The sequence below is a fragment of the Nipponia nippon genome, unplaced genomic scaffold (genome assembly GCF_047370975.1).
Source record: "Nipponia nippon isolate SJK-2023a ecotype South Korea unplaced genomic scaffold, ASM4737097v1 scaffold_2, whole genome shotgun sequence".
Classification (NCBI taxonomy): Eukaryota; Metazoa; Chordata; class Aves; order Pelecaniformes; family Threskiornithidae; genus Nipponia; species Nipponia nippon.
Genome location: NW_028262336.1, coordinates 15,479,152 through 15,502,276, shown reverse-complemented (window position 1 = coordinate 15,502,276; position 23,125 = coordinate 15,479,152). Strand labels below are relative to the sequence as shown.

Here is a 23,125-nt window from a genome sequence, read left to right as displayed (position 1 = left end):
ATGTCCTAGTGAATCAGACGCTCCCTCTGACTATGTGGTCTTACTTGGGCAGACGCAGAAGCCCAGCAAGCCGCGGCGACCGCTGTGCCATTACAACACTACAAATGCACTGTGGCATGAGATGAGTGTTACATGTATAAGGATTAACCCTGAAAGGATGTTAGAACCTAAGTTATATTTAGATCAAAACCTTTGGGGGAGCAACAACAGGAAAAGGAAGGCACACAACTTATTAGGGAATTCTGAAGTCCTCACCATTTTTAAGGGACGCAGAGATTTTACATCTGCTGAAGGAATTTCAGATGGTAAATTGCATTCTTCCAAAACCTTCATCTCTCCCTTGTAATTAAAGTCTGAATAAGCAAGCCATCTATAACAATAAGGATAAAGGACTTATTAATCTCATTAGATAGATCACAAATACAAAGATCTTATTATTTTCCTTTTTGTACTCATAGGAGCTAGATAACATGTTTTAAATACTGCCATCACATCAAAACAAAGCTATATTTAAATACACTTGCAACATCAACGCTAAGATGATCTCAGATACTTTTTCTCAGTCCAAGCTAAACATAAATGAAAGCAGAAAATGACCAATTTGTTCACTCACTTTAAGAGGCCAGTTTGTTACATTGTGAGTATACAAAACCAATGTCAGTACTGAGGATGAGACACTTGCATCAAATTTTACCTAGGATTGACACCTTAGGAATTAAAAGGCTTCTAACATTAATCCCACTTCATTTTTTCAGTGGAAGTTATTAAAATGCAATGATTTACAATGCTCCTTTGGAAAGCAGGCTACCGTAATTTTGACATGAAGATTAAAAATGCTGAGACTCCTTCAGATTGTTTTATATCAAAAAGAAAGCTGAATGCAGAAGTTGGACACAGGATTAGTAGACCAAGTAAGGAACGGAGGAGAAGGCATTGAGCCACATGGAAGACGATTTTCTTAAAACTACACACACAGACCATAAGCAGTTATACTAAGTTCTATCAAAACTAAGACAGGACTGTTTTTAATTCCTTCACCACCTCAAGCTTCACAGACATATTGCGAGATTGTGGGAAGGAAGGCTTGGCTCACGTGGAAAGGCAAACTCAAGAGTCTTGTAACAGAATAGCTAATGTCACTCTGCAACAATTTATGAGAAGAGGCGCAGAACTCCCAAACTTCAGGAACTGTGAAGTGTTGGCCATTTACCCAGGAAACAGGCTATTCTGCTCAATACAGGGAATGCTGGGCTACCAAGGGGCCCATATCATACTGCATCACCTCTCTCTAGAAAGTCAGGATACGGCTGTAGCTTGAGAAATGTTTGGATGATGTAATATTCATTTTCTGGTATTCAGTCATAGTGTTATAGTTGTAACAGGGTGGGTGATTAGGGAGACAGTATCTATTGTCCAATGAACTAAAAGCTAATTATAGCTAAACTGCTTCTTCTATTTATAAAGCTACTCAAAGATGGAATTATAGAAGACTTCTGCGAGCAACTAGAGGAAAAATGCCTTCAAAAATTTGATTCCACTACTGGGAGCCCACATAGCACAATGCTGAAGTGTAGAGCTGGGATTATCTAGTGTATGTTAACTGATTTGTAGTAAACCCCCGCCCCCCAAATATTGTTCCTATCGCTGACGGACTTTCATCCCACGATGTTACCCCTCTACCTGCTGGCAAAATGCTATTAAAAAGGTTCAGTACTCACACTCCTGATTTGACTCTTATATAAGGGTTTTTCTCAACATCCAGTTCTTCTAAATTGGCAACCGCACCCTGTACGCAGATAGGAAGTCCCTCTGTACCACCAGCTGCCAGGCAGAACTCTACCTCTGGAACACCACAGTCCTGCGGAAACAAATCAAAGGGTGAGGCTGATCCGCGCTTCCAGCGTCTGCCCCATCGCAGCAGGGGAAGGACCGGTAACGCTTCCTTCTTTTTTCCCCTGTCTTCTCACCCTTCTAACCTCACTCCAGGCTTCGTATGATGGAAGGGTTTTAGTTTTTTTTTTAACGAAGACTGGCATTTTTAGAAAAGCTAAGGGAAGTAAATTTCCAGCTCCTGCTAACTTTCAAAGACGAACTATGCATTTATGCACATTGGGCTACTTTCAAAAAGCTCAGTTTAAATACTTGCCAAGTAAAAGATCTGACAGTATTTACTGATAAAAAAAAAAAAGTCAGCATGGTTTGTCTAATTGCAGTGCTTCCATAACACACACATAGATACATATGATGCACGTGTAACTAAAACTTTCTAGAAATGTCTACTACATTCCTGCCTCCCTCCCTCTCTCAGTGATAATTAGGTTCTGTAATGTATCCAACTATGGTTTCAAGCCATATGAATTCAATTTTCTGTCATGCTAAGTAAATTTACAGCATTTTAGACAAAAAAAAAAAAAAAAGAACAGTACTAGAAAATATTTGTTTTGTTAAGTAGACACTTAAGCAATTTTCCTGTTACTACAGAGCAACAACCTCTGTTACCTTACTGAAGGTCTTCTACTGATAGATACCACGCTGGAGAACAACTTGTTGAACACATGATCTTCTCTAGAATTTGCAGGGATTTTATTGAACCACACTCATTTCATAATAGTTATATAAAATGCATTGCCAATACTTTGTTTCCCAGCATTCAAACACATCATCAATCAATGAGGATCTTCTGTAAGGCCCTGCTTCAGCAGTGCATTACAGAACAGCCTTCCCATTACGATGAAATGCAGCTCATGTGCTTACAGAGTTTGCTCAGCTGTAGCTGGAAACTTTCAGTTCTCAGTGATAACTTCACAGCACCCTTCCCCTCCTGACCCACGGGCCCATTTGTGTTAGGCCAAAGGGCTTGGACAGCATAAAGAGATCCTGAAAGTCCTAAAGGTGGCTGGAGGAAGATGCCCCTTGCATGTGCACTGGAGAAGAAGGATGAGAAGCTGTCCTTGAGGGTGCCCTCAGGGAAGCACCTGGTTACTGCATTTGTTGAGGACCCAGGCAGGGTCACATCATGACAGAGATCCCACACCAGCTGTGGCTTCTGCCAAACTCGAAAGGCAAAACACAAGACCTTACAGAGAAACCCAGCAACAGAGCACAAAAGCTTTTAAAATTACAGCACCTCATCTCATGACAACACCTGCACGCTCTCCTTTTTCACACAGGTTTTGAGTGGAGCTTTCAAATGATGGAGTAACATCCCACCTAGAAACATGCCTTTTCTTGGTTAGCAAAGTTCTTTCAGTAGTTATTTAACTGTCAGCAACAAATGTGGCAATTATAATAGATTTTCTAGTACAATGCCACTTCATGGCAAAATGCTAAGGAACACCATTCCTCAATTCTAAGTGTATTGCTAGACAAGTTTAAAAAAAGTGTCCTCATAGTTTTCATATGTATATGAATCTTATTAAATCACAGTTAAGAAATATTTGAAGTTCGTTTTTTCCCCCCCCCCCCCCCTAATAATACTTGATACATGATATGGCTGAAATCTGTGAATCCAACAATAAAGCTTGATATGTAAAATCAGAAGTTGCACTTATGAGAATTCCAAAAATAACAATGCTAGACTCTTAATGGTTTCAGATAAATTCTGAAGCAAAGTACCTACAAGACCAGACAAGTGGCAAAATAAAGTATCTTCGCCTGTGGGCTCAGACAGAATATGAGACAGAGTACGTTTAATTTTAATTCAGTAGGAGGTTGTTTGTTTTTTTTTTGTTTTTGTTTTGTTTTTTTTTCATTTGAAGATTGGAAAAAGCCAGTCTGCTGTATTCTCTTTTCAAGTTTGCTTTCCTGACTCTGAAGCTCACGAGGCAGGCTCCACCTCAAGAGATGAAGAATGTAGCAGTTCTCCAAAGGGCAGGTAAAGCACAAGTATTCATAATAAAATCTCTCCTATTTATCAGCATCTCTCTCCAGCCAGATTTTGACAGTCATAAAAAAAACCTCTACTCATTGCAATGGCATTTTTGTGTGTACTAGATTAAGTCCACAAAATCCTTCCATAAAGTGTCACATAGTAAACAGAGGTCTTCATCAAAAGCAATTCAACTATCTATTTTTAAAGGTAATACGTTCGAGCAAGAAGTACATTATATTTTCTAAGCACATTTTTTTAAAATCACAAATATACATTTTGACTTAAATATTGAGTTCAATTTACATATATTAATTTACGGACTGCAGAAAATGGTAAAATTTAGTATTGCTGTATGAGATGAACACTATGGATTTGCAGATGTACACTCAAGTACTATGCCATTAATTTATATAATTTAAGCATGTAAACTTTAGCTTGGTAAATATTTGCCCTAGCATGTTCATATTTGCCTGAGCATATTTAATAGGCATCATTACTTTCAGAGGCTTCTTAAACACTCCCAGTGAAGCCACCATCTTTAGAAAATGAAAACCACACAAATATGATAGCATTCAGGTTGAGAACTAGATCCTTCAGTCCAAAGCCCTTTCATTTACCAGGCATCAAGATTTTCAAATAAGATACCCACATGCAAAACTACTACCACAGTGTTTCAGGCCAGATCCCAAACTGGAAAGTTTCCTCCCTATATGCCCCCGGCCCTGCCACTCCCATCACAAGCAGCCAAAACTCATGCCATATTCATTATCCTACTGACACGTCAGGCAAAAACAGAATAAAAAGCACAGCAAACAGATTAGGTAGTTGTGTTAATTTCCAATGATAATACACAACCAGCAAATGCTTAGGTAGGTCACAGCCTCCAGGCATCCCACTCTGTCTTCCTTTACTCTGTGGTACTCTCCTCCTACCTCTACACAGTCATCCTGGAGCGCTTGTGCTTCCCTCATAGTCTTTTGGGAGCAGAGATGTTTACAAAAGCACGGGGAACACTTGCACTAGCTTGCAGCGAACAGACACTTCCCAAAACAGCAACACACCCCTCAGCAGAAAGGTTAAGGCTTCTTCTGAAGAGGGTTAAGACGACCCTCAAGACCTTAGCATTAAATATTACTCTTCAGTGGCATCTCTGACATTTTTCTAGTCCGACCAAGAGCTCCACCATAAGTGAGAGACCCAGAGCCTTCAACACCCTCAAGGTGGTCTTGGCTGTTTACCCTTCTTCCGGATCTAGGGTTACAGCCCTAACAGCACCAGCAGGGGTAGACAATTTCAGCACTGCTAGGTCTTCTCCTTGGAGTTGTAAGCTGTGGCGACTGAAGCGATCAAAATAGCCTATTTAAATGGGGTAGCCTTTTATGTCAACAACAGGACAAAGAATGACTAAAGTCTGGCTTAAACTAAATGCCAAAGCAATGATGAGAAAAGAGTCTATTGAAAATCAGGCCTAATTAGTTCTGGTGTTCACACGATTGCTTTTTAATACAGTCTAGACACGCATCTTAACTTTTGATATACGGTTTGTCCTTAGCACATCCGTTTCTGCAGCATTTTTTTTTATTTTAAATCTTACTCTCTGTTGGTCCTCCAGCCTTTTTTACCCATTCATAATTCTTTCTCCCAGTTATTCTGCTCTGTACCACTCTTGCTATCACCCATCACCACCAAACCAAACTACAGGACTCAACAGGGCTTGTAGTAAAATAAAATAATAGCTAAGAAATTAATGATTACTCTCCTGTAAATACCAACTAGCAAATGAGACAATCTGAAGCTGCTGGGTGTCTTCCTATGGCATCTGACAAAGTAGTCCCTGCTTGAATTAATAACTTCTTTTCACCTAGCAAACCACACAAACAAAAGAAACACAACCTTCGTGTAATACTGTGAACATTCTCATTACAAAGAGCTTTGATTAAGGAGAGTCCACAAGGAATCTAGGTATTCCCTGCCTAATCATTTTGCAGATGGAGATTATAAAATGCTGTTTCAGATCTCCTGTCACCTTGCAAACTAGTGGTTTACAAGATTACACCAAAATGGAAACATCAGCAACTCTTCTCAGCTCTTGTTTTTTGAGAAAGTAACATTTAGCACTCTCTTTGGGCTTCCAGAAATAGATAGAAAAAGCCCTCCAATTCCTTAAGATCAATATATGCATTTGCATTAGACCAGAGAACTGACCTGGCTAAACAGATTGTGCTGCAGGACCTGCATTGAACCTGCGTTTTCAAGCAGATTTTGCTAGCTTAGGCTCATGTTGACTTGCCTTAGTAGAATTCAGACTCCTCATTATTTCAAATAGGTTTTCGTTTTACTAGTTGCATGATCTGTTCCTTTGGGATCTTCCCCCCGCCCCCCAAATTCCTTCAAATTAAACACACATGCATACATATAATGCATATCTACAGTAAGTCAAGCCACAAGCTAACCGCAACACTAACACAACCTCTGCTTTTTGTGGATGCTTGAAGCCAAATCAGAGCACAAAGCTACTGGCAGACTGTTTCTCAGCAAACTAACATCTGCCAGTAAGAAATAAAAATAATATTAAATGTACCTCCTACAGTTTCTTTAGTAAACATCTGTTTTTCTCTTCTGGCAAGACATTTTCTTCTCAAATATTTAGGCAATTTTCAAATGTGCTAACTGAAGGCATTTGAGCAGCCATTAAACAAGCACCATAAAAAGCCACTTGAAGAATTAGAAGACAAGGCAGACAGCCTGGACACACAGCCAGTATGACCAAACTAGGCAGGAGAAAAGCCACTGAGCTACCCAGCCTGTGAAAAAGAGAATGACAGTAAAACATGTGATCCTGCAGATCACACACGCACGAGCTGCCTGAAAAAGAAACAGTCAAAGATAATGCCTATATTTTCACAAAAAATAAACAAATAAGGTAGCACTTTGGCAAACTACCTTCTAAAAGTAGTTCCACAGCAGCTGAAGTATGACCTAAAAAAGAGGGATGCTTTCATGAATCGAGGTTTAGAGGACAAAACCCAGCTTAGTGAGTTCCACGCTAGCTCCATACAGCCCTATGGACTAACAGCAAAAGTCCTCCCACCCAACCATACCTGCTAGCGGTCTAAGTCACATGAGAAACAGGGTTGATTACTGAACTCGTGTACTGCAACAAAGCTTTCCATCTGCGTTCCATACAAATGAACCACATGCTGGAAGAACAACAACATGCACACCTACTTAGCTGTATTACAAAGATTTTTATCAAGCATGATGAAGCTAACCAGAGTGTCTTTCCTATCCAAGGCTTTTCTTTGATACCCAAGGCACACCCAGCTTCCCTCAGCTTCAGGCCATAGTTCCACATGTTATTGTGGTATTTCTGTAATTATTTAGCTGCCTTCCATATTATTGATCAATATTCATATTCCATATTGGTCAAATGCTTTTAATTTGTTTAGCTCAAATAAATGTTAACTTCATTATCCATGCCCTCAGCCAGCCTCTTTTGAATTTATTTATTAAATCTTAAATCTTTAAGAGAATGAAAAGGTATTTCTAATTGTTAAGACATTATGCCCCTGTCCTGATGACAAAAAGGTTATCAATTTTAAAATTGCCTTTATACCAGCAGAGAACAGAGAATCACCGCTTTTTCAGAAAAACTTTCACATTGCGATACAAATGATAACTCACTTGCAGTAAAGGGCCATTGCCCTGTGAATAACTGGAATGTTATGCTGAACAACAAGGGCACTAAGTCTTCTTAAATCACAAGATCTGGTAAATATATTCCTCATTCACTGAATAACAATGGATGCATTATATTTAGTTTTAGGCATTTGATTCCTATCTTTTCAACAAAACGCCTTTTAAACTTCTGGCTGTATGCAGAGCCAGATGCTGTAGGTGTACCACTTGTCCACGTGGAACCCCTACAGACAGCACAAAGCTGTAGAAGGAGCAACAGTAATTTTTGGAGACTATGCTGTACAAATGCAACTGGAAACCCAACTACTAACTTCTGAAAAAGAAGCCACACAAACACAGTAGGTAGTTTAAGCTTAAGATAAACACCTCTTTGAAAAATATGAATTGATTCCATTTAATTTCAATTAACTGGACAGGCACACATCTAAAAGGAAGGGAGTCACTGTGTCAGATAAAGGTGGTGGCAGAGAAAGATAATCCATCTGCTCATTACCTTCAGGAAGAAAGAGAAATTTAGCTCAGCAAAAGCCCTGGAATTTATCTTGAAGGTGAAAAACGTGATTCATAGCAGATTTGAATAAAATCAGAAACACAGCATACACACATAGTCCATTGCTAGTAATACACCACTATTGCCAACAGAAATTAATTATTTATGCGAGTATATTATTAGCAAAGTCTATACCTTTGTTACATGTTTGATTGAACCAACTGTGAGGTTTCTTCGACGATGTTTCACACCCGGAAGATCCCAAAGGTGATCCAGCACAGTCTCTCCTTCCTCTAGTACATATTTCCGACCCTGGAACTTTGGTTTCTCATAAAAAATCCAACTGTAATAACGATGATATGAACTGAGTTGTTGCTGTTAGGTAAGACTGTCCTTATACAGTACATTTACTGGAAAGCTCTGTAATGAGCTCTTCTTAACAAGCCAACTATCAGACTTTTCTTATGCTGTCCCTCAGTAGTCACATTCACTTTAGATAAATATGGGGCTTGTACTTCTGTGCTTTAAAAGTAAAATACATAGTGCTCCTTCAGGACATAGCCTAGCATAACTTAAAATATTAACTGTATAAAAATACAGCTAAAACACAATGTAAATAAAAAGCCCTATTTTACCAGAACAAGTATGTTAATTGACACATCAAAACACGTTCTGTTCAGGCAGATACTATGCAAGGCATAAAACATACTAATAATGGCATTCCATATTTCTTAGGACATGAAAAATATGTATGCAAAACCAAACAAGGCTGCCTCAAAACTGCATAAATGTGACATGCATTGTTACTATGGCTGACAGTCAGAAACATTCATGATAAATGCCACCAATAAAATTCCAATGCAACAACTGGCATGGTCCCAGCCCCAGCTTCCCAAAGCAAACCGAGAAACACTTGCGAAATCTGCCTTAAAGGTACTTGTATATCCTTCTGCATCCACATTCCTCTAAACACTACATTACAAACAGCAGCTGAGATTGTTCATTTTATGGTCCTTTTGCAATAGATACTGTATAATGAAACTGAACTATCAAAAAAACCCCAAAACATTTTCTTTGGCACACATATGCTTCCAGTGCTGATTATGGCTGTACTGCCTCAGCACTTCAGGCAGGAAATCTTATCTTACTTGTGGTTCTATTAGTAACTTTCTGTTTGAAGCTAGTTCCCAGGAGAAACAATATATATTTTTTGTACTGCAACATTTGAAGCCTTGTTTCATGCATTTTTCATTGTATCAGTATAATTATAAAGAAAGAAAAAGACACTCTGGCAGATCAGATGTGTCATAAATAAAAGAAATGAAAATATAAGAGAAACACGCATGCAGTCTTTTGGAAAGACTTTATTTAAATATGACCTTGATTTCTTACCATCCTCTAATTATCCTAAGCGATGCTCCAATGGGAAAGATCCAGGACGTGGTATCCAACACATCAGAATGAACTTCTTGTTTACTTTTGTCACCATAAATATCATAAATAATAATCTGAAACAACATACAATGCATACGAATAAAGGCCCATTTCAACATACAGTGCAGACAGTTATTTTTCGCTTGGAATAAAACCTATTTCATTTTGTGCTCACTCAACTGACATGCTACGCATTTTCTTCTTTTATGAAACACTCTACTGAACTAAAACAACAGTTGCTGACAGAAATACAGTAAAGTTACTAGTGGTAGGATTTTTAATAATATAATCTCATTATTAGCACGTGCAAGCATATGCACCATTAAAATACGGAAAAACTAGACTAAACTTCAGAGGCTTTCTATTAAAAAATTTTGGTATAACAAATTATTCCATCTATCATGTTGATCTGTGTGACACAAACTCTGCTTACCTTTCCTGGTCTTGGATTGTATTTGAGACTTGCCCTGTCAATGAGGTTCTGAAATTAAAAGGACATGGAAAACAACTATTAACATCTACAACAGTAGCACAAAGCATAGACAGATTATTCTGGGTCCACTATTCCTATAAATTTATGCAACTGTCACTAGCAGAAACAACCAAGATTTGTTTCACTGTGGTTCAGAGTTGGTGTAAACAGATTAACAGAATCAATCAGCAGAAAGCAGCAAGTGCTAGAAAGGAAGAACTATTATGGAAGTTATAACTTCTGAAAATGTATGACCCTTTCCCAGCAAACAATAAACTGCATGTCTTAACAGTGGCAAAACCAAAACAGACCTCTAACACAGACTGAAATATTCCCAGCATCATGGAAAGACTTTATTCTTCAGTTATACATTTGGTCTATGCAGCCTTTTCAGTTTCTAAATATTGGAAGCACTGTTTCCATATCCTCATCTGCCATTGCTTTAAATAAACTAAAAAAAGAAATGCTCATTTATGGAAGCAGCTACCTTACTTGCTAACTGACCTACAATTTGTAGAAGACTCTGATGAAACAATCAAATAGCCCAGTAAGCAGATATTTATATTTTTTTGGACAACACAGCTCTACTAATCTCAGAAGTGGAAGAAACGAAAGAAAAATTTTCATACAAAAGGCAATTCCATCATCTTCAGGTTGAAATGTCCTTAGCATGGACAAGTCTGTGTTTTGCTATTATACAGACTTGCTATTATGCATATTTTCCTATTATATTTTCTTTTCACATCTTCTGTTTTACCATTAAGTCACTTTCATCTGTGTGCTGAACCAAGAATACTATGTTTTTAAAATTATTTTATCAGCAGACTTTTTTTTTAAAAACTATGATCTTAGCCTAATTACTTTCACTTATGATAAAAGAATTAAGAAGGGAGAAAAGAGAATAGGGAGACAGCAATTTTGAATCTGAGCTAATCACTTTGATTATTAATATTATGTGACACGACATCTTACCGCTGACAATTCTCCCAGTTTTGGCATGGAGTTGTCTTGAGACCGATGAATCTTTGGCTGCAACATATCCTGGAGAATGCTTCCAAACCTGGTCACCTTCTCAGAGGAGCAACTGCTGGCAGATTTCAAATACTGGTAGTATACACTTGTAGAAGGATGCTTTAGAGCAACATCAGCTTTCTGCGAAACTGACTTACAAGGTGTTTGACTGGGAGAAGCCGCATCTGGAAACAGTTCTGGTTGTTCCTTAGAGTCAATTTGTTCTTTTGAAAGAAGATGTGATTGTTCAGGAAACAAAGATCTAGTCTGGTCATTTGATCCAAGGGTTGTTTTTAAATTCCTTCTCCACTGACTGGAAAGACATTCTTCTTCTCTCTCACCATCAAGCACATTTTCTTCATATGATGATTCTTCCTCCTCCTCGTCCTCCACTCCCTCCTCCTCGTCCTCTTTAGTGAACTGAGTAGTAAATTGTAAGCGCTCAGAAACTGACTGGAGAAGGGACAGCACAGAAGCGTGGTCAACATTATCTTTAGATATTCCACTAGGACGGTCTTCTGGCGACACGTCTGTGGAAAGTAAGTCTTCTTGGGAGCTGTCATCTTCATATATTGGAGACAAAGAGAAAGGATATACTCTACAGCGCTTGGCCTCCACGCTCAGAAATGACTCTGAGCTACGGCTATCTGTTGCTTCATTCAACTTGTTATCCTTCCCATAAAGACAGGCTGGCTCATGTTTATTCTTCGCTCTTTCACACATGAGATGCTCTGTATTATTCAAAGGCAGAACAGAAGAAGAAAGCAAACCAGTTTGCATATCATCAGTTGAGACAGATTTGTTCTCAGTTTGAAGGGCACCTTCATAAATGATAGCGAAAGAACTGTTTTCCCACTGTTCAATTAGTGGAGAAAAGGCCAAAAGATCCGTTGATTCCTTCATGTCATCGCTACAGTCCAGACCATTTTCTTCAAGCTGATAATTTCTCTTCATGTCTTGGTCCTTCATTTGTAGCTGCTTTGGATTCTCATTATTTTGGGCAAAAACTACACTGAAGCAGTTTTTCCCTTCACTGTCCTCTCCAATAACAGACAATCCAGGTACAGTGAACTGTGTATTTAATCCAGCATTAACCTCTGCTATCTCACTTGCCCCTTCTGCTAGTTCCTCTTCACTCTCCACTGCCTTCGAGTCTTCTAAGGTTGCTTTTACTTGTGCAGCTACTTCTGCAGCCTCTCTTCCGCAGTGTTCATACGGACTGTCCTCTGCACTGCTTTCCAGAGAATCCCGAGGACTGCTTTTGTCTTTAGATTCACTCCGCATGCTGATACATTCTTCATCAGGCATAAAAGATGACAAATTAACATTTACAGTTGGCAGCAATGTGCACTCTGGCATATTTGTATTATTGCACAAATCTTTTAACTGCAGTGACAGAAGCATCTCTTCCATCACAGTAGCATCTCTATGTATTAAATGTAAAGATCCATCAGATTTTCTACTAGTTGCTGATACTCCAGCTTTGCCACACAACTCTGCTGCAGCCGGATCTTCACACACCTTTCTAACGTGTCTCTCTTCGGCTGGTGTCATAAGATCTGATTCTGACCTTGCTGAACTACCAGTGGGTAGAAATCCATTTCTTTGACGCGTAAATGCATTATTTGGTATCTTCTCACCTCTTTGGGGCCAATCTATGCTATTTTCCATACTATTTGGAAGTAGAGGAGGACCTGAACACTCTGCTTTTCCACAGTTTACAGCTACACTCTGAGTTTCCACCTTCTCTGTTGGCTCCTGTGTTTTGGCAGGTAACTTCACATCCGTGTTTAAAATCTTTGGGGTTTCAGCCTTAGGTTTAGGATCAACCTTTTCAGAAGGCCTCTTACTTTCACTGCCTTGCCACTGATTGGATGCCAGTTTTTGTTTGGCTGAGTTAATGACTTCATCAATTATTTCCTTTGCTTTTAGTGCTAGTGCACTATGTAGGTCAATTTTATCAGGGATGCAAGGTAGTATCTTTTCATCTTGATTATTTGTATCCACTGTTTCATTTCCTGTAAGTGAAGATGAGCCTCCTCCACTGCTCTCATTACAATGTTTTAATGACTGCACAGCTGACTGGATTTCTTCTGCTTCCAGCTGTACAGTTCCAGCTTTCTGATCATTTAGAATATCCACATTTATTAAACCATCCTTGCTCCCACAAAGCTGGCAGACACCAATGGCTTGTTTTGCTATTATTTCTTCTATAGCCAAGCGTAAAACTGAGTCCACTATTTCCTCAGCTTTTTTAAGCAAAACGGCAGCATCTTGGAATTTAGCACGTTCTTGTCCCTTCATATTGGTATCTTCCCGTACTTCCTCAGAACGGAGCTCACTTGACTCTGCAGGTGCAGCAGCTGTTTGATCATCTGTCACAGAAGGGGCTTCTGAGATAGCAGAAGCACAGTTACCCAGATTCACCTGTCCCACAGCATTTCTGCCCACACTCTCAGTACAGGCTGACTTGGGTGCCACTTCCAAAGATTTCAAAGGACAGATGGCTGATGGCATTGCCTCTGCCGAGACACCGCCGTCAGCCTGTTGTGCGGAGGAGGCCTCCTCTGCCCCATCACCAGCTCTGTGACTGGAAGAATAACTGTTCCCCTGAGCAATGCCCAATGCTTCCAAGGCAGAAATGGAAAGGTTGGAGGCTTCTCTAGACCCCAGAGTAGGTGAAGAGGGCCTGGGGATGCAAACATCCCCCACATCTACTCCAGCAGCAGAGCAATCAAGCATAGCTGGAGTAAGCTCAGGTTCCAGAGAACCAGCCAGGCACGAAGCTCTCGGGTCTCCTGAGCAAAGTGGCACCTCAGTCATTCTGTCCTCAGGGATTATGCTCCTAAACTCAGCAGCTGGAAAAATAAAGCTGTCCTGTTCGTAAGCAGCAGACCATGTAGCAATCTGGCCATTTTCAGAGCTAGTGGCAGGAGAAGGGATTTTTCCTTGGTTGTCAGATGAAGAATCAAGTACTGTGGGTGATACCCTAGGCTTATTACTGTTTTCCTTCTTGGAAGAAAAATTAATACACCTATCTTCAGAAACAGGAGGAGATTCAGAAAGGATGTCCACATCAACATCTTTTTCACACATGAAAGCAGAATTGTTGGTCAAAGGCCTTTCCCCATACCTCAAGGCAGAATAAGGAACCTCTAGAATGTTTTCTTGTGACTTAGAAATATGAGAGGAAAGTTCAGAGACGCAATCCTTACACTCGGAAGGAACAAGAGCAACTTCAGTCATACCAGTCTTGTCGATTTTAGAAGCAGCAGGAGTACGATCATCTGTCCTGTCAATGCTGATTAAAGGGCAAGGTGCAGGCTTTGCTGTGTTATCTTCTGTGAGTGTAATTAATGCCTTGGCAAGAACGTCTTGAACAGTTTCAACGGAAACAGGACCACAGTTGCAGACAGGAACTGAGCTTTCCGAGAGGCTCATCTCTACCAGCTCAAAGGATTTGCTCTTCTCACATTCAAGATCAGGATGAGAAACAGTCTGTCTCACATCTTTTAAACTGACTTCTCTTTTCCCTATAGTTTTATTTTCGGTCTTGCAACTAGGACGAAGAGAAGCTGAGCAAGAGCCTCCAGTTTCAAAAGGCAACTCATAAGTAACAGAGAGAGGTGCTATCAGCTCATGGGAATTAGATTTCACACACACACCCCCATGGATGCAAGACGATACATTGACAAGGCTTTCCACTGCAACCTCAGATAAAACCTTCATTGTTTCCACACCCTCAGTTTCTAGACAAGGTAAACCAGTCTGCGATGTGGCAGTATCCTTAGAATTCCCCGCAAGGACTAACTGGTGGTCATTTTGTATGTGCATTGGTTTCCCTAACTCACTCAGTTCTTCATTACAAGTCCCTCTGCCCATGACTGTATCTTCATAATTTTTAATAAATGACACTGAAGCAGTTAAATTATCCGCGGCTATACATTTTTCTTCTCTGGACTCCATGCTAAGTGAAGTGGGTATTTGTTCATTAAAAGGTAAAAGAGCAGTAGCAAGAAAGTTCTGTGGATTTTGCTTTTTTTCTACAGCTGCCACAATTTTCTGTGTATCACATATGCTTGGATCACCATCTTTATTTGCACTACCTGTATGCTGATCGGCTTGCTGCTGAAATGTAGTGGTACTGGAATGAAGCATCTGGACATCCAACGTTAGCTCCGAGCGACTATCCATTTGATGATTACAGCAATATTCTCCCTTACTCACCTGTAGTTCTTCATTAACTGTCTTATTTTCTGATTTGGGTGAACGTAAACAATGATCATGCATTTCTTTTGGGGACTCCTTATTAGCTGCTTTACTACAATGATTTTCTTTAATAAAGTTACAAGTGCCATTTTTGTCTGCCTGAAACTGAGCTACTGCTTCTCCCAGCAGTTCAACTTCTTTTCCAACCAAATCGCTTACAGAACTCACATTAAGGGAATTGGCAATCTGGGAAGTGGAACTGGTTAGGATCTCATTGTTTCTACTACTAGATGACAGTAATGAATCCAGTGAATATGTCCTTTCAACTTTTGTTGCAGCTAAAGCAGGTGTATGTTTTAAGTCTATCTCATGAGATGATTCAGTAGATGAAGTAGTGGTGTTTGCAGTTATTTCACGTTTACTGCTACCCAAGCAATGCTGAGCTTTACCAGACTTTTTCACTCCCATCTTAACTGCATAAGAATTTACTATGACATCATCTTCGTAATCTTTACCCTCATCTTCACCATTTTCTTTTAAGTGTCCTGATTTCGGAGAGACAGTTGTTTGGATTTCTCCATTTTCTTTGACCATTGAACCATTTCTGTTCTCAGTACTTTCTTCTCCTTTTTCAGATATTTCCGATTGATTCTTCAGTAGCTGCCTAATCCTTGCAGAACCTCGATATGTTGCATAAGTGACTGCAGGTGCTTCTGGCTTCTGTTGCATCTGCCTGTAACAAGGATCACCATTATCAGCACAAAAAAGACTATCTAAATAGCTAGTGTGATAATAAAGGTTAACACAAACTGCAGATGATGTACAATACTGTTTTCCTCCACAGGTTAGCACAAACTGTAGATCGCACACAACACTATTTTCCTCCTTTTTCTGCTCTTCCTAAATATGGGTTTGTGCAAAAATGATACATACACTACCTTTTACTGAAAAAGCCAACTTAAACTATAAGCAAAAAGTAGATGTTGTTATAACCAGCTTCTATCATTTGCTTTCTACTAGACAATGCAATTACTATTTACAAATGCCACCGCAAGTCAACACTCGCAGTGACAGAAATAAGCATACTTCTGTGAAGATGTTATACCCTGCTAAAGCAGGCCTATACTTTAAAACTGAAAATAATTACTGTACGAATGTTCATTAAAATATTGAATTGAAATCTGAATTTTTACCCAAGCTTTCAAGACATGGTTAAGGAACAGGAGTAGGAGAAGCAAAACGTGTGGAGAAAAGAAAGTATACAACAGGGAATGCTTTCTGAACCACAGGGTAGGTAAGGACAGAGAGTGAATGGAGATCAGGTAGCAATGAAGACTGCTTGAATGCTGGAAGAAATACCCAAATGAGAAGCCTAGAAATGTGACAAGGACTTAGTAAATCTAGCCTTTCATCAGTCTTAAATTTAGTAGCAAAAAAAGTGAATGCAAAAACTAACAAATGAAAGAATCACCATGGAAAAAACTATGATCCTGATCCTTCACTGCCCTTTCTGATATACTAATTCAGAGCCTGTCACTTTCAATTTTCTGAAAAGGTAGGTTTTCTTCTTTCTTAAAACTAACAGACATCACAAATACACACCTTTCCTCCTAATGCTTCTGTCCTTTCCCCCACTTTTTTTTTTTGTTGGGTAAAGAATTCTCACAAAAATCAGGGAGTGACAATAGGAACATGACCATCAGCTTTTCCATTCTTCACCTTAGGACAAAGCAGACGCTCAGACTGTGCTTAAACTCCATTCTGCCTCAGCCCCCACCTAAACTAAGAACAAACCCTTTCAAACTCTTGTCCAGTCTGACCCTATGTCTGCTAAACTGGTGGCTGGAAGTGGCCATTCACCTATCTAGGAAATTGTCGTACTCCTTTCAGAAGAGTCTCTTGAAAATAAGAGTTAGCCAAGATTTTGATTTCTAATATAAAAGCATTCCAATATGTAAAAAAAAAAAAAAAAAAAAAAAAAAAATCTTAAAAGCATTTTAAAAAGCTCTGCAGCTTACCATTAGATCACATTTATTGAGAAGTTATTACAACTCTAGAGTTGAGGACAAATAATTTAAGTGAGAAATAGAGCATAAATTTACTAAGGAAAACTGAACAGCAAAATAAATAATTTGGTTTATTTGAGTATCATTTCGTAACTGCAACTTCAAATATTGTCTGTATGGATTTTGAGTATGTATTTTCTCAATAGGTATAGAAGAACATAAAAATGGAACGGATTTACCAATCTAAAATAGAATATATTTTCTGTCAAGGTTTTAGAGGCCCAGATTCTTACTTCGATATTAATTTTATTTTGAAGGGGGAACTTAATACTATTTAAAATCACAAGTAAACTCCCTCTTTGTGCAGTGTTTGGACATGCAAAGAGTAAAAGCAAACTAAGTGAAATTCTTCATATCTATAAGCATTAAAACAGAGATATAAACACTCATTTATATGCATGTCTTACATTGCCAGGTATATTTAGGCTAATGCCAAAATATCTGAATATGGGAACTTAGACATTGTGAGAACTTGAAAATAAAGTTTGTATTGGGATTAAATTCATTGTAATCCCTGATGAAGGCTACAGCAGAATCCCAATAGAGGTTTTATTAGACAGGTATATTAAGTTGCAGAGGAAGCAGGAAAGTCCTGTATAAACACCATGTCTCCCAAGCATTTGCAAAGTTAGATGCCTACATTTAGTCTTCTATAACACTAGTTTGGTTTCCAGAGACACCAACAGTGGTAGCTGCTAAACACACACACACCCCATTTGTTTAAGTTGCTGTCTTCAGCATTTGCATCTCTCTTTAAAGAAACATACACATTTCTGAGTGGAAGAAAGCAAAACACAGCTGGAGAGAGGGTAGTAGAGAAAAAATAAATAGATACTTTTTTGTTTTTCTTAAAAAAAAAAACAAACCAAACCAAAAAAACCACAACAACAACAAAAGAAAAAAAATTATTTTCCACTTCCACACAGAAAACTCTCTTCTACATTAGCAAATATTTTCCAAAGCTCCAGAGATCCTAAAAATCTTAGGAGAAGGATTTGTTGAGTTCTGTAGTATACTATATTCACTCATCATCAAACAGTCACAGCCATAATAAAAATAAGTCTTAAGAATGTAAGGCTTGATCATGCTCTCATTCAGAATTAACCTTACTGAGTAACATCTCCTATTTCAGTTAAGTCAGAATGGGATCAAAATGTTTTAAATAATCACTATTAAGCCTTTACAAAACCCATCAGCTCTCCCATACTTTGGCCACCTCAAATGTAAAAGTCAGTCTACAACCATCCTGAATCCAGATAAAATTTATTTCAAGAAAACGAACAGAACACAGGTTGGCACCAATCCTCCAAACAAGTTTTATGGATTCTTGAAAATGAAAACTGTAATGATACGTTTAAGGTGAGCATAGTAATGGCATTGCAAGGTACCAAACACTCATTTCCGCCACAATCAAGGCACTATTTTGAATAAACGGCTTGATGACAATTAACTTTTATTGAGCATCTTTCATTTTGCTGTTGATATTTTGTCTAATATGCAGTGGGAAGAATTCAGATTTTATCTATAAACATGTGGCGAGAACTAGCACTCTGACACAAACCTAGAAAATGTCCTTCTGTTTGTCTCCCACACCCAACTTTGCCTTCAAATTTCTCTCATGAACTCAGCAATTCTTAAACCCAAAGCATCCGGAAATAGGATGAATAAGTTAATTTTACAGAATATTGCCTACACAGAGATGACAAGGAGAACCCAGCATGATGGGGTCCTATACTCACATTGATTTGAGCCACAGATCCCAACAAAAACTTACACCATTTATAACACATGGTCAGGCAAAGCAAACATATTCAGAAATTTCTCTTTCCCTCTGTGGTGCCTTTTATCATTTTTCCCAATTCTGTTTGCCCTGCATTTGTCTTCTGAGTGAATTTTATGCTCCGATTGATGGATTTGAAGTCTGAGCAAGACTCAGAGCAATCTGCCCTATGGAGCCCTTTGCACAAACCCAATCCTGCCTAGCACTGGCTACAGCACCACTTCAGCTGCAGAGCCTCATCCTGCAGTTGGCTTCTGCCAGTGTCTCCTAACACACAGCTCTGCTTTCCTGCAGACGTGCCTCTACCAAGAGCTTCTGCAGTGGATGCTAATTTAAGAGGGAACCAACCTCTCCTCCACAGACATGGCAACTTCAGGATCTCTGACCTTTGATAAAGAATCTGCTGCTCAGCATATTATAAAAATTTTGCCAACAGACCTTTTAGTCCTAATGCATTTGCTTTTAGAGCACACAGAAGCGTGTTCAATATGAACGCTCACATGCAATGACAAGACATTTAAAAAATGAAAACCCATGTTCCTATGTGGCAGCAGCAATTCAGCTGTAAGTCTTATGAAACACATTTAGAAGCAGGTTGTGTCACAGAAAATCTTTTGAAAGTGCCACTAGAGACTTGTTTCATAGACATTTAAAGTAACAATTCATTTCTGATCACCAAAAGAATGTCAGTTCAGAACTTACCTTAAAAACTCTTTGCAAATTTTTTTTTTCAACTCATATGAGGATACAGATGAAAGCCTGATTATACACAGAACGTGGTGTGTATTCTGTCCCGTGTTTCAAATACTGGGAGACGCCTTCCTTCCCGTCTTTACAGGCAGCTATTCAATTCCCTATAAAGCCTTAATTCAGTTTCACAAAAGACTATTTGACAGCAACAAGAGAGGATGTCAACATGAGTTATGTTAAATTTGTCAAAAGTAGGTGCTTGTAGAGATCTCTTCTATTCTGAAAGAGAAACAAAAAGTTCAAGGGGGGCTAACTCAAGGAGGAGAGGGGAACATCTTCTGACATCTCATATGACAGATGTCTTGTGCAACTTGCCAAAAAAGTGGCATTAGTTATAAAACAATCTTGTTGGTTTTGAAGCCCTGAAGCAGGAGGAAACCTGCTACCTTGAATGCCGCATCTCAGTGCGTCCATAAAGGCTACATTGCTCGCATGTTTTTCAAGTGTATGTCATCAAGATGGTGACCCTCCAATCTTCATATTTGTACCATACAGCAATGCAGAAAGCAGACAACCCTAGACTGTTTTCAAAAAGATGGAGGAAGATCATACAGCATGATACAGCACTACATGGGTACAGCATCTCAGATCCCCAGGCAGCACAGTTTCCTTTGCTTACTAGCTCAGGCTCGCTCAGCAGTGCCGAAGCGTAAGCATGCTGCTAGCTGGCCTGTTTCTGCAGCATGCAACACTTGGCTCTCCCAAGACATGCAATGGCCATTTTTTTTCCCCCGTCATACCTCACTCTTCTAGATATTTTCTCCCCAGTCCAGCAGTCTCCTGCTTTTTCAAGCATATCTGCGCATGTTTCCCCTAACCTCCTCTCACAGACCCCTCAGAAGTAGCTCCCAGAGCAGAGAAATCTGCAGGTTACAGGCTGAAAACCACTGCTCTAAATCAGTATGTCTCTTGTGGTTCCTGCCTACCCCTCCCTGACTATTTTCAAATTATGCTATTGTTTATTTTAATTTTTTCCACTTAGCTTTTTTCCTACTGCATACTTAACTGACAACTTTTAAAAAAGTATGTTAATGTCCTTTGTCTGGGAACAACCATCTTAAAGTCACTTTGAAAAACCTTCTGGTGGAATCCAACTTACTCGGCCAGCTGGTTTCTACACTCATGTCAGATCTTCATAAATGGAAAAAATAAAAGCCTTATTGAAAAAAAGACACTGTGGGCTAACGGAAAAGTTGCCATACGCAACTTAGATGAAAGAAAATAATTTTTTTTTTAGCCAGAGGGGATAGCTTCATGATTTAAATCTGAAGTTTGAAATACCTAGTGTCCTGGGACTTCACAATGTATATTTCAAAAGGTCAAAAGTTTGGTTGAACAAAGTGATTTGCACACAGTTGATTCTGCACGAAATTTCAAAGCTAATGTTCCGTAAGGACAATTAAGAGTCAATGACAATTTTAATAAAACCAAATGTAGTCTCTGTGACCTTGGAAGGAATGCTTTTCCTTCCCCTTGCCCTTCAGGGTACTACTTCTTGATTATCTTCCACATCTGGGAAAGCACAGACCGAGGCTGACCCAAAACATCGGCAGCTGCAAGACCAAGACCAGCACGAAGGGCCTGGGATCACTCCTGGCTCTTCGCTGCCATCTTTCCCCAGTACCCGGCAGCAGCCACCCTTTCTGCCCCACACCGGTGGGAAGTACCCACGCACACCTACCTGCCACCCTCGCCCCCCTGCACCCCACGCAGTTCAGCCAGCTGCCCCTCCCTTCCTCTCTAGCACACTCGGATATTCAGGTGCTCACATGCCTTTGACCTGCCTCTTCCAGGGAGCAGGGACAAGCACGGCCTGTGCTGCCTCTGCAGCAGTTTGCCACATGCTGCCTGAGGCTGACGTGCAAGGAGGGGTTATAAGATGCTGCAAATTCCAACGAAAAGCAAATTGCGTTCATAAGCTGGATGGCACAAAGTTATCGTGTGAGAGACAGCCTTGCTGGAAAGGACGATGGGAGATCATTCAATTCAACCCCTGCTCCAAGCTGGGCCAACTAGATCAGGGTGCTCAGGGCCTCGTCCTACCTCTTCCGAGCACCTCCGAGGATGGGCCTTCGGGACAGGAGCCCTGTGCCCGTGCCCCAGGGTTTGCACGCTGAAAACACGTTTCGCAATATCCCATGTTCCTGTTGCCTCTCATCTCAACTGCGCATATGTCTCAGAGGAGTCTGCCTCCATCTCCTTTATGGCCTCTGTGAGAGAGCTGAGGACAGCAGTAAGGTCTCCCCTTAGCCTTCTCTTCTTAAGGCTGAAGAAAGCCACTCCTCTTGGCCTCTCCTCATAAATAATGAAGAATTAAAGCTAGGACATCCCTATACTCTCAAGAAGTGTAGCTTCAGATGTGTTAAGGAAACCAAAGGGTTTAACTTTGGGATGCCAGAAACACACAGATTATTCTTCCCTTTCATGTCCACCGATGCCAGGGGGAGTCAGGCAGATCTATCAGCAGGAGATGACACTGGGACCTGCCTATGAGCATTACACAGGTGCTGCACGTGCTCTGCAGAGACAACCAAAGGTGACCATGTGTTCTAGCAGCCCACTTGCCTACTTACAGCAGGAACCCAGTCATACCCTCTCTCTGACGCTACTTGCCACCCCAACAGCAGTAAAGATGGTGGTGTGAAGATTAAGCCCTTATCAACAAGTAAAGGCCTAGGAGGCCTGAACAATTACATTGCAGGTAGCTCCTTAACTTCAAAATCACACTGTATTAATTGAATACATTGCACAGCTGAACAACCCTATTAAAAAAAGTTCAGTGGAAAAAACAACCCAGTGAATTAATTTTCAGTTTAATTAATTTAGCTCAATTTTGCATCATGCATCTTTTATGAATTACTCTTAAACTAAGAACCTTTCATCCTTCAGAAACACAGAAATCTTTGCTTCGGTGCCAACAGGAACCTTTCCTTTGGTTTACATCCCAGTTCTGGGCAGGTACCCTCATCTGGCGGGCAGGCCTGGGTCTGCATTTCTCCTACAGCAGAGCCCTGAAATCCACCCACCCCACTGTTGGAATGGGACGCTAAATCTCAGCACACCACCTATCTTGACAAGGTCTCAGTTGACCCACATAGGCTTGGGCTCTCGTCAAAACTTGAAAGTCTGAGAGTAGCATTAAACGGTTGCTTGTTCAAATCAAGGTACGCATAGAGATGTGTCTGGAAGAAAGATTTCAGAATAATGAAGCCCTCTTCTTTAGTGACCTAACACTAAATCCTTCCATGGGACTTTGGGTATACCCCTGCAATTATTGCTGGAGGCCTCCCTCCACAGTTCACCAAGAGAATTAGTGGCAGAATGATCCTGATCCTTCCCAGGA

The 23,125-nt window shown here is 39.9% G+C and overlaps 1 protein-coding gene across 12 annotated transcripts in view; it reads right to left on the bottom strand.

The window, feature by feature from the left end:
- Positions 1-23,125, bottom strand: part of CRYBG3 (crystallin beta-gamma domain containing 3) — a 94,769-nt gene that overhangs the window by 35,109 nt on the left and 36,535 nt on the right. For 11 of the 12 annotated variants that reach the window (XR_015704414.1, XR_015704415.1, XR_015704412.1 and 8 more), the window contains 6 exons: positions 10,939-15,919; positions 9,928-9,975; positions 9,453-9,568; positions 8,256-8,403; positions 1,719-1,858; positions 256-370 (listed from right to left, as the gene is read on the bottom strand). Coding sequence is in view for 8 of the 12 variants with exons in the window: in XM_087755835.1 (XP_087611961.1) it covers positions 256-370; positions 1,719-1,858; positions 8,256-8,403; positions 9,453-9,568; positions 9,928-9,975; positions 10,939-15,919 (5,548 nt within the window). In the remaining 4 variants the exon portion in view is untranslated. Of the gene's footprint in view, positions 1-255; positions 371-1,718; positions 1,859-8,255; positions 8,404-9,452; positions 9,569-9,927; positions 9,976-10,938; positions 15,920-19,734; positions 20,151-23,125 lie in introns of those variants that run through there. The other variant, XM_087755831.1, reaches the window with a different exon arrangement.